General features: G+C 48.3%; 3 protein-coding genes across 3 annotated transcripts; 1 reads left to right on the top strand and 2 right to left on the bottom strand.

Moving 5' to 3' along the window:
* Nucleotides 1-7,349: 7,349 nt before the first annotated feature.
* N7532_007151 (GNAT family N-acetyltransferase) lies at nucleotides 7,350-7,874 on the bottom strand (the record flags this gene model as incomplete). The annotated part of the gene is made up of 1 exon (XM_056619644.1): nucleotides 7,350-7,874. The coding sequence occupies one exon, from the start codon at nucleotides 7,872-7,874 to the stop codon at nucleotides 7,350-7,352; it is 525 nt and encodes a 174-aa protein (XP_056475803.1).
* Nucleotides 7,875-9,154: 1,280 nt separating this feature from the next.
* On the bottom strand, nucleotides 9,155-9,349 carry N7532_007150 (class I SAM-dependent methyltransferase; the record flags this gene model as incomplete). The annotated part of the gene is made up of 1 exon (XM_056619643.1): nucleotides 9,155-9,349. The coding sequence occupies one exon, from the start codon at nucleotides 9,347-9,349 to the stop codon at nucleotides 9,155-9,157; it is 195 nt and encodes a 64-aa protein (XP_056475802.1).
* A 564-nt stretch (nucleotides 9,350-9,913) lies between these two features.
* N7532_007149 (PhzF family phenazine biosynthesis protein) lies at nucleotides 9,914-10,867 on the top strand (the record flags this gene model as incomplete). The annotated part of the gene is made up of 1 exon (XM_056619642.1): nucleotides 9,914-10,867. The coding sequence occupies one exon, from the start codon at nucleotides 9,914-9,916 to the stop codon at nucleotides 10,865-10,867; it is 954 nt and encodes a 317-aa protein (XP_056475801.1).
* Between the last annotated feature and the right edge of the window lie 811 nt (nucleotides 10,868-11,678).

Genomic DNA, 11,678 nt, shown 5'->3' with positions numbered 1-11,678 from the left:
GAAGCAGGAGAAAGAGGCCAATAAGGAAAGACTGTCGGCAACCAACGAGAAGCGAGAAATCGCCTTAGAATGGGCGAATGAGAAGCAGGAGAAGGTGCAAGTTTGGCAGGCTAGCTTTCGCGGCAGAAGCGGCGTACCTCACGTGTAGCCATGGCCGAAATAACCCCTTACACTCGTTCCTCGTTTCAGGGCAAGATTAAGTTTTTTGACAATTTTACAACAAGGGTAATCCCCGGGCACGAAGGTAAACCCTTTCTCTCACTTCGTTCGTTTCAGGGCATATCAGAGTTGTTGTAAGATACTGTACAGTACATCCCCACAGAATGTTCTCCGCAGGATTCTCGAAGAGCAAGGGGGACCTGGCGATCTGGCTTGATCCACCAGACGTTTTTCGCTCCTTCCTTTCGTCCATAGGCTTGTCTTCATCTATATCTTACATAACCAAGGCTGTGCTACTGCTATTGAAGGAATAATCCCTGTAGGCTAAGATGGTTGCTCGGTTGCTCCATTCGTTCCTGGTGTCTGCCTACAGCTGGTACAGCCAAGTAAATTGCGGAGAGCTCCAGAGATTCGATTGCCATTGGTGCACCCGTATGACCTACTTCGCTTCGTTTCCGTTACTTGGTCGGCACGGCCCGAAATTTAAACAGATGGTAAAGCTAGGAGTATTCTGTGACAACCTTGATGACTCTGCGATAGGAAAAAGTGTATCATAATATCAAGCATATGAGCTATCAGGGGAGATATGAGAGGTATTGCTGGGCAGGGCAGCGGGGTTAGTTCACTAATATGGCGAGTCCGAAATGGCGAATAAGTTGTCACCTGATGACGAGGCAACGCTGACACGCTGACACGCTGACACCTAATCAACCCATACCCCGCACTTCCTACTGAATTCCAGCGAAACCTTCACTTCCTATGGCCATGGAACCCGCGGTATCATTTAGTAACTCAAATTCTGGATTACAAGTGGGAATTAATCACGGTTCGATCACAGCTCAGTTTCAGCTTCCTCAAAGTACGTTCCGAGATTCTTTATTTACGGTAGATCGAACTGACCTTGAAATAGACCTTGACGAAAAGTTGCCTATGGTGCATGGCGCTGCGTTTGACTCATACGCAAACCAGTATGATGACGAATGTCTTCCAGGCACGAGAATCGATATCCTCCATCAAATTAGAGAATGGGCTTTCTCACCGCATGGGCGATGCATCTTCTGGTTGAATGGAATGGCTGGGACAGGGAAATCGACAATCTCCCGAACGGTGGCAAAACTCTTCGACCAAACAAAGTCGCTAGGTGCAAGCTTCTTCTTCAAGAGGGGTGAAGGGGATCGAGGCAATGCTACAAAGCTTTTTCCGACAATTGCCAGGCAACTAGCAATTAGCTGTCCCCAACTGATCCCTGGTATCCAGAAAGCAGTCGATAGCGAGCCAGGTATCGCGGTGAAGGCAATAAAGGAGCAGTTCGATAAACTACTCCTTCAACCACTCCTAAGCTTAAAGCCGTCTGTTCTTCCGGTCCGGACCGTGATGATAGTGATTGACGCATTCGACGAATGTGAAGGGGATAACGACATCCAGCTCATACTCCAACTCCTACCTCAGCTCGAGAAGCCAAGTACTTTGCGCTTACGAGTCTTATTGACCAGTAGGCCTGAATTACCGATTCGTCTAGGAATCTCAAAGATCGCAAGCCATGACCACAAAGACCTGCTTCTCCATGAGATCCCTGAGGACGTTGTCAAGCATGATATGTCACTCTTCTTGAATCACAGACTCTCAGAGATCAGGGCAGAACGCCATCTTCCAATTGACTGGCCTGGAGCCATAAACTTTCAAAAGCTAGTGACATTGTCCGTTCCGTTATTTATTTTTGCCGCTACTATTTGCCGTGTGTTTAGTGACCCTTATTGGGACCCATTGGACAGTCTTACCCAGATTCTTAAACATCGAAGCGATGGATCAAAACTAGAGGGAACATATCTCCCCGTGCTCCACCGCCTTCTCAACGGACAAAGCGAGAAACGGAAAAACCAACTAGTTCAAGAATTTCGCCAAGTGATCGGTGCAATCCTGATACTAGAGAGCCCACTTCCAGCTAACTCACTTTCACGACTTCTGGGCCTCCCGCAGAGGCTTATTCGTCTTAGACTCAATCCACTTCACTCGGTGCTAAGAGTGCCAGACGATGAGTCTTTGCCGGTACGCCTCTTTCATTCGTCATTTCGAGACTTTCTTCTTGACCCAGAGACGCGAGAAAGAACTCTATTCTGGATTGATGACAAAGAAATGCACCAGAGGTTGGCTTCACAATGCCTATATATCTGCGACAGTCTAGGTAAAAACCTGTGTAGGCTTAATTACGCCCAAAAGCGTACGGGGATTGATCGCCAGGTAATTGACGGCTATATTTCTCCGGAGCTACAATATTCTTGTCGTTATTGGGCAAATCATCTGGCAAGAAGCACAGACCCTACAATGGAGACAGATAACGCTCTCTCATTCCTCCAGAAGCATTTCCTTCACTGGATGGAAGCTATGAGTGTCCTCGGCCTCGTTTCTGAAGTTGTAGGAACTATCGATCTTCTACGATCAGTCTTACAGGTAAGTACCTATCAAGTATTCTGACATTATTCTGGCATTATTATACTAAGTGATGTAGGTTGATAGAAATTCAAAAATATCCCAGTTCCTGTGTGATGCGAGGCGGTTTGTACTCAAAAACAGACAAATGGCAGATGATATTCCGCTTCAAATTTACTGCTCCAGTCTCGTTTTTGCACCAAAGATGTCAATAATTCGCGAGCAGTTCGAAGGGGCACAGCCGAATTGGGTACATGTTTTGTCAGGTACTCAAGAAACGTGGAGCGCAGAATTACAGATCTTTGAGGGCCATTCAGGATCGGTGAGCTCGGTGACATTCTCGCCTGACGGCCGGTTACTAGCGTCCGCCTCTAGTGATAGCACCGTCTGGATCTGGGATACGACCACGGGCGCTCTGCAGCAAAGGCTTGAAGGCCATTCGGGACCGGTTAAGTCAGTGACATTCTCCCCTGATGGCCGGCTAATCGCGTCCGCATCAGGCAGCCTTTTCAGCCCTGATGACGCCGTGCGGCTCTGGGACATGGCCACGGGCGCTCTGCAACAGAAACTCGAAGGCCATTCGGGGTCGGTTAACTCGGTGACCTTTTCTCCCAATGGCCGGTTCTTAGCGTCCGCCTCTCACGATAAAATTGTCCGGATCTGGGATACGGCCACGGGCGCTCTGCAGCAGAGACTTGAAGGCCATTCAGGGTCGGTAAATTCGGTGACATTCTCCCCTGATGGCCGGCTACTAGCGACATCCGCTTCAGGCAGCCTTTTCGGCTCTGATGACGCCGTGCGGCTCTGGGACATGGCCACGGGCGCTCTGCAACAGAAACTCGAAGGCCATTCGGGGTCGGTTAACTCGGTGACCTTTTCTCCCAATGGCCGGTTCTTAGCGTCCGCCTCTCACGACAAAATTGTCCGGATCTGGGATACGGCCACGGGCGCTCTGCAGCAGAGACTTGAAGGCCATTCAGGATCCGTAAATTCGGTGGCATTCGCCCCTGATGGCCAGACTCTAGCGTCAGCCTCTCACGATAAGACCATCGGGATTTGGGATACAACCACGGGAACTTTGCAGCAGAGACTTGAAGGCCATTCAGGATCCGTAAATTCAGTGGCATTCACCCCTGATGGCCAGACTCTAGCGTCAGCCTCTCACGATAAGACCATTCGCATTTGGGATACAACCGCGCGAGCTCTGCAGCAGAGCCTTGAAAGCCATTCAGGGTCGGTTAACTCGATGGCCTTCTCACCCAATGGCCGACTCCTAGCATCTGCTTCTCATGATAGAACAGTCCGCATCTGGGATACAACCACGGGCGCTCTGCATCAGGTTCTCGAGGGTCATCAAGATTCGGTTAACTTAGTGGCCTTCTCACCCGTTAGCCAGCTTCTAGCGTCAGCTTCAGGCGGTCCTTTCGGCTCTGATAACTCCGTCCGGCTCTGGGATACGGCCACTGGTGCTCTGAGGCAGACCTTAAATGTCGTTGGAATCGTTACCGACCTACATTTTTCCGCAAGTGGTTCATACCTCAGCACTAATCTGGGATTCTTTGAAATTCAACCCTCGCATAACAATCTGCTCCCTAGTCAACCTAGAACAGAGGCCACCACATGCTTTGTCGAAGGTCAATGGGTGACTCTTTCACAGAACAAGGCATTATGGCTTCCACCCGAGTATCGTCCTATGTGCTCGGCAGTCAGAGACAATATTCTTGCGTTGGGACACGCATCGGGACGGGTATCTATCCTCAAATTTTGTACCTCAGATGTGTCAGTACGAGTTTAAATCAATGTTACACTTCAATTCGATCACTTTAATGGAGGGCCTGGGAGATATTGAGATTTTCTTTCTGTTAGAATCTAGGGGACGAAGGAGAGAACAGAGAGAGATGATAAGGCTAAGTTCTCTAGAGGCGAAGGGATCTATCTAAGCTATGGAGCCCATCTGGGTCAAATGGCATGATGGAGACAAATCTATCAAACACTTTCATTCTACCCTGTACTGGAATATCTCGCAGATTTCAAGCAGACTCCACACACAATGCAGCAGTAACCAACAAACTCGCCGTCGATCATTTCGGTGAGACCACGTTCCACATCCGCTGTCTAAGCAGTGAAATGTGAGGAACGCTTGCCGGGCATCAGGCAGTTTAGGTAGGTATCATCGTCGTAAAGGAATGTAAGGCAGAAGAAGCACGGATGCTAGGCCTTGAAAGTCGACTGTAAGAAAGGAAGATCCTATCCTTGGAAAAAGGGGAATTCAGGACTAAGCCCAAAGTGGGCTAGGGTGTGTTATAATACGGTTCGGGAAAGATTTCATATGTGTACATAAGGGAATGTGTTTTCGACTCCCACTGTACTTCACCCGCGACGTCTCTACGGATCCTTACCTAGAAACCGGGCCTACTTACTAACGCAATTGCGAACTGGACATTGCTGGCTATCAACATACGCGAAGGCCTTTCGTTTCCGCGATGATGACCTACGCGCCTGTGGCGAACGCGAGAGTGTAACCCATGTTTTGCTGGACTGTCCGGAGCTGAGAGAACTACGGCGAGAGCTCCGAGGGAAGGTTGGTGAAGCGTTCAACAGCATGTCAACCTTGTTGGGGGGACCTGGCGAAGAGGGAAGAGGTAAGATCAACAGTGCTTCAAGGGCTAAGACAATGGAGGCTGTCTTGGACTTCGCCGAAGCATCACATCGGTTTCAAAGCCGAACACCATGAAGGCTGCATGAAAAGAAAACGGCTGTTGAGCCACGAGAGGCCTCGGCGAGGCATCAAGTTCGCTTAGGAAGTGGTACACGGCACATGTATGCATAGAGATATATATAGTTGCTGAATCCTGCATACAGTATCGTTCGCAAGGAGTCAGGGTAAATGAAATCATCATCATCATCATCATCATCACTGTACTTCACCGTACAGTAACCTGTAGTAATTTTAGCTAGCGACCGATGATGTCGGCGGAGATCCCAGGGATTCAACTTCACACCTCACACTTTCTTCCATTCAAGCTGCCTGTCAGTCAAATTACGAGTTTGTATACGTACGTGCACGCTGAATAACCAGTTTATCTATGAATCAACTACCAGGTACTGTTGGTCTATACTACGCCACTGTTTCCTCAGTTTTATCTGACTTTATTACTGATCGAACGACAATTGGCGGCGAGGACGAGGCACCCGGTGATCAACTTCAACATCAACAGCACGAAGCGCAACAATACCATCGTGCTGTATCCGCTTTGATTGAAAAGATACGTCACTGTAGTGAGGAGGAGCTCCAAGAGTTACTAAGGTCCATCCGAAACACGAACAGCCTGGCTGAGGCCGTGCAGCAAACGTTGGATCTTGAGTACTGTTGATGGACAGCTGAGCAGCGCTACAATTTGGAGTACTAGAAAGGACTGGGAGACGATCGTTGAACCTACACTCAAGAACCACGTCGATCAATTTGTTGATAAAGTAACGGTGTTGAGAATATCCAATGTCAATGGCGGGGTAGGAGGGTAAACGGGAATCATGCCTTAGTACGGCGTACTTATCTACGAGCAATAGCCAGAGGGGGTACAGACTGAGAAAGAAATTGAGTGTCTGGTGAAAATCTGCTTTCGAGCCCTGTGTGGCTAGGGGCGATTTTCTGCCCAACGCCAGAACCTGTAATCGATTGATCGGTTGATCATCCTTAACAAACTTTACTAGGACGCGCTCGTCCCTGACCTGCGCGTCGCGTGCGTGGCGATTCCCGGCAGAGTCAGTGGTAACTACTGGGTGGGGCCCCCACACACCGAGGGGACCAATAGGTGTGCGGAGAAGTCGGAGGGAGCCCTCACTCCTTTTAAGGCATTATGGATTAAGAGTATAAGGCCTTCTACCCTGCAAAGTAGATCATATCTTTACAGACCGATTCCCTGTGAATCACAGTATTCACGATATCTTTTCGGGCCTGAACTCCCGGCTACGTGACTTAACTGTCGAGTCGTTGGAAAACAAATCAGCGGTGTGAGCCATCTTGGTACTGAAGGTATACGTGGAAGTCTCTTTTGAACGGCGTCCTGCACTAGGCCCTTCACCTAAGAGATTCACTTTTCTATCACATGCTTGGAGTGGAGCAGTTGTGTATTGACTGTATGTTACACTACAACGAAAAACTGCATGGAATATGTAAAGTGGTAAATCCGGTCTTCTCTTCTTTTCTTCTTTTGTTCAACTGAATTCAACTCATCTTTTGGATTGGTTCCCTTTGGTAGATTTGCCCCTTCTTGCATACAATGCCATACCGTATCATATTGCTGTGACACTAATAGTTTCTGCATAGAACTGCAGAACATCAGATATACATATGCCTGAATAAGCCAGACGGATTGGACGGCTCTACAGTCTAAGGAAGGACTCCGAAGGAGAAATGCTTTCCAAAACAACGATCCAAGTAGCGCAAAAATAAGTAATCTTATCACAGAATATGACATGTTTGATTTTTGATAGATACATAGTATAGTGGAGGAACCGCTAACGGGTCTGTAGTAGGTTGTTAGCATTATGGTCCGTCTCGGGTCTTTGGGTCTTGTGGGAATTCTTGGCATATAGTCAATTCGTGCTCTATATCGAGAGTCCTTGTGAAAACATTCATCCATGCAAAAGGTTACAACAACAATAATGGAACCTTGATAAACTCTACAAGGGTCGTACGCGAGTTCGATGACAGAGGATATTATATTAAAAACAAAATTTGGTCTATATCCAAAAAGACGTATTTACAGTGATAGTTCCCAGAACTCCCAGAGCCCTCCAGTCTGCTTGATGCCGAGCGTCTCATGTTCTTCCGATTTCACGTGTTGATAACCCTCTCTCGTATATAGTCGATGTGCCGAAGTGAGCACACTGTTTGTCCATAAAATGATTCGCGAATAGCCCACCTCTCGTGCAAATTTGGTGCATTCGTGTATCAGTGTCTGACCAAGCCCAAGCCCCCGTGCACTCGGTTCCACAAGCAAAAGTCGTAGCTTGGCAACATTGTCGTCCGAACTTCGATCCTTGACCAACATCACACAGCCTAAGAACTCTCCGTTCCGCTCAGCGATCCAGCATCGTTCAGATTCTGGATCGTAGTTCTCGATGAATTCAGCGGTAATGCGGGCTACGAGAGCCTCAAAGCGCTCGTCCCATCCAAGTTCCTTTCTGTAGAGAGCGCCATGTCGATATACTATCCAGCCTATGTCACCAGATCGATGACTGCGTAGAATGTATGAATTGGTGGTTGTTTCCGTGGTGCCTCGCATTGGTAAGGGCCACATTAGGGAGGCGGTTCTAAAATTGGTCTGAGTTGGGACGCTTGTAATGGATGTGCAAATAGTCGCTTTGTTGGAACCGAACAGGGGTGAAGAGATAAGTGGACGCATGAGATGAGCGCATATCAACGCTAGACATCTTGGGAAACGATTTAGAAAATCCTGGCGTCCTCACTTTTGTAGGCCTAATTTCAAAAGAAACTTCCTCGGGTGGCGAACCCGGCCATGTCATTCCAAGGGCGCCGGAGAGTTTCCGTCGTGCCGAACCCGGCCATGTCATTCCAAGGGCGCCGGAGAGTTTCCGTCGTGCCGAACCCGGCCATGTCATTCCAAGGGCGCCGAAGAGTTTCCGTCGTGCCCCACTCTTAGCGGAACTAACAGACGTTGTGACTCTGAGGCGTTGACCGATTATCAGTCCCTCTGAAAGATTACTGAACGGGAACCGAAGTTAACTTGGTGAAAATTTTTGGCAATTTATTCCCGACGGATATTTTTATGCAGATCCGAAGCTCCATTTTATCTCTGTTAAAACTGAGCAGAAGTTCGGCCTACTGACATAACTGCGACGGGACATTGCTGGGTCTATTTACGCGAAATCTCACCGGTTGAGAGCCTACGACCTATACGCCTAGGCGCCTACGATACAGTGACCAGTGACCCACGTTATAGTGGACTATCCTAGCCGAATAGATCTGCGTCGAGAGACACGGGGGAGAGTGAATAATCATCATACAGTTTTCTGTTGCCAGTTTTACCCTAGTGCCTCGTGAGAAGAGGCATTCAATGCTGGACATTTCATATGAACCGTTCCTAGAAATTTCTTACTACAGCAGACAAAAACGAAAGAGTTAATACATGACGGTTTCAAAGTACCTCTTTAATGACGCAACCTATTTCTTGACCGCAACCACGAAGAGCCGGGGATAAGGAAGCAGCACACGGCCATTATATGTCGATGGGTAGGCTTTCTCTAAGCGCTTCTAGTACTCGCGCAGGAAGCTCTCTTTCTCTTAGGGAGACAAAGGATCCAAGTAGGGCCTTAGCCCGGTCCCTTTGACCCATTCAATAATAGCCGCATGGTTTTCAAGGTTATGATAATAGCTGGTATGCAAGATGTCCACTTTCGAACAGATCGGTTTAAGTAGGTCATGAATCTCTCGTGGTCTCTGGATAGTATCACGACCGACACTCTTGAGAGCCGCAGACCAAGGACCATTCTCAGCGGTCTCGCGCATGATAACATGAGATGGCTCTATGAGGTTGTCTGGGACTTAGAGAGCAAACACGCCGCCCGAAAGTTGAGTCTCTATCAATTTCTTGATAATACTGAATCGCTCATCTTTGTCGAGGCATTGGAAGACGGCGTTAGAGAAGAATAGATCAACAGATCCTTCCGGCGAGTAGGAGCGTAAGTCCTCAACGCTGAACTTGCGGTGTAGAAGGACTGTCTTGGCTTTGCGGATCATGTCCGGGGAGGAGTGAATTCCCAAGAGATGTGCGTTGGGATAGCGGGATTCCAGGACCACGGTTGAATGCAGGCCTACAACCTCAATTGCTATTCCTTTACTACAGGGACGCAATTTCCTTGAGTGGGGATAGAACGCCTAGATTCACGCCCTGGATGCACGCCCTACATGGACCCACTGAGCCTAATGAGCCCCACAAACGCCGAACCACTTAGCGTCGGTGTATTGTTCTCAGCTCCGGAATGTTTTGACTGGCTGCATGCATTTCGTTGTGAGCTGCTGCATGTTGTTGATTATAATGCGGCGGTTATCAACGGCTATCGGTTTTTTATGGGTCCGTACCCACTTGCTACGTCCAATATGCCGTACGAATTGTGTATTGCTTAGAAATTAATGTCTCGGCTTAAGTATTTTGTCATCAGGATAGTCTTGGGCGGCATTTCTGTCTTCCTGTTAGCGATAATTGTCCGCCGTGACTTATAACTCAACTAAAATTTCTATTTAGACACCAGAGACGATCCTCCAATCTTTCAAACCAACTCTCTTTCAACTACATTACCCACAATGGTCACTCATCTTAAGTTTGTCACGCTTGATGTCTTTACCACCACACCATTCAAGGGCAACCCCCTCGGCATTGTTCATCTGCCTCCAGGGTCACATATCTCCCAAACCCAGAAACAGACCATTGCTCGAGAATTCAACCTCTCCGAGACAGTTTTCGTACACGACGTTGACCCAAGCAACGATTCCGACCCGCACAGCCGCCGCATCGACATTTTCATGACGTCCAGGGAGCTTCCCTTTGCGGGTCACCCTACTATCGGCACAGCCAACTACCTGCATGTGCAGGGCATCAAGAAGCTAATAACTAAGGCCGGCCCCATTCCCATCCGTTTCAGCTCGGAAGAAGGCATCGTCAGCGCGGCTATCCCGCATGACACGCATCTCAACTCAAGAGTCTTTGGCGACATTGAATCGACCCTCCGCGTGGCTTCCTTGCACCCTACATCTGAGATCCGCTCTGCAGAACTCGAAGCTCCGCTTTTCAGCATCGTCAACGGCATGACGTTTGCCCTTGTCTGCCTCCCGTGTCTGGACCTCTTGTCCAAGGTCTCCCCGGGCGCATTCCCCTGTGCGCCGCGGGACGTTATCGACGCAGGGTGGAGCGAGACCTTCATTGCACGGTATTACTATGTCCTCATAGGGACGAGCCTGTCAGGTTCAGGCGCGAGGACGGTTAAGTTGAGGACGAGGATGATGGAGGAAAGGATAGAAGATTCAGCTACCGGGTCGGCAGCGTGCGCATTGGCGAGTTTTCTTGCGCTCAGGGAGTACAGTGAGACTCAGATTTTGTTCGAAATCACACAGGGCGTTGAGTTAGGGCGGCGGAGTGATATTGTTGTCGAGGTTAGGGTTGAGGTTGGAGAGGATGGGAAAAAGAGGGTGAAGGAGGTGCAGCTAGGGGGGAAAGCGAGACAAATTATGGAGGGTACGCTTGTCGTACCGCCTGTTTAAAGAGCAGATTGCAATCCATTCTAAGTCCGGGCTCATGGTTGCTCTGCACGCTTTAAAACACAGCCTCAGTGGAGGCATGTGCACTGTGTGAACCTCATAAGCACAGCGATCCTTGATCCTCCCCAGATTCGTGGCAGTGAATACAGGAAAACCAAATGTGATCAATTGATTCAGGTACAGCAAGGGCTACATGGGGTACTTTTTCTGAATAGTGTCCCGACACACTGAGACGAATGTTGTCCACGACCAAGGATCATGGACGCGGCTATCGTAACCTTTAGCAACTAGCCCAAAAGCAAAAAGGGCGCTGGCTCTATAGTCTCTAGTGGTTAACAATTTACGAATGAGCATGAACCGCATTTCGAATCGGGCAACTCATTTCGAAATATTGAAATTTCACGTTTTTTTCTGATTTCAATTTCATTTCAAAATATCTTGGCATTGATGAGTCATCATTCCCTTGACCTTTGTACAAGCTGAGAGGTCACGTTTCTGCCGCCTAAGGTCGAAGAACCCAGGCGTTTGATTGGTTAGCATAGTAGTCTTGCCTATTTAGGACTAGTAGGATTTCAAGATTTCAAGGCCGATTTCAAATTTTAGTTATTTCAAGAGGCCAAATTTCAGAAATTATGAAATTTCATTTTGCCATCCCTAATGAATCCTCAAACAGTGCAAACTAGACGAGGCACTCAAATCAACCAAGTGCAAGTGTCACCGGATCCCCCACTACACTAGTTAACTAAGTTTGGCCTCGCTTTCAACAATTTTCATTTTATTTAGCACAGTAAGGTTGACGGATTCGTAGAATTAT

This window comes from Penicillium argentinense, assembly GCF_028826775.1.
Source record: "Penicillium argentinense strain IBT 30761 chromosome Unknown utg000005l_segment0_segment0, whole genome shotgun sequence".
Classification (NCBI taxonomy): domain Eukaryota; kingdom Fungi; phylum Ascomycota; class Eurotiomycetes; order Eurotiales; family Aspergillaceae; genus Penicillium; species Penicillium argentinense.
Note: the sequence above shows the minus strand (reverse complement) of the source record. Positions and strands in the feature narration are given on the sequence as shown.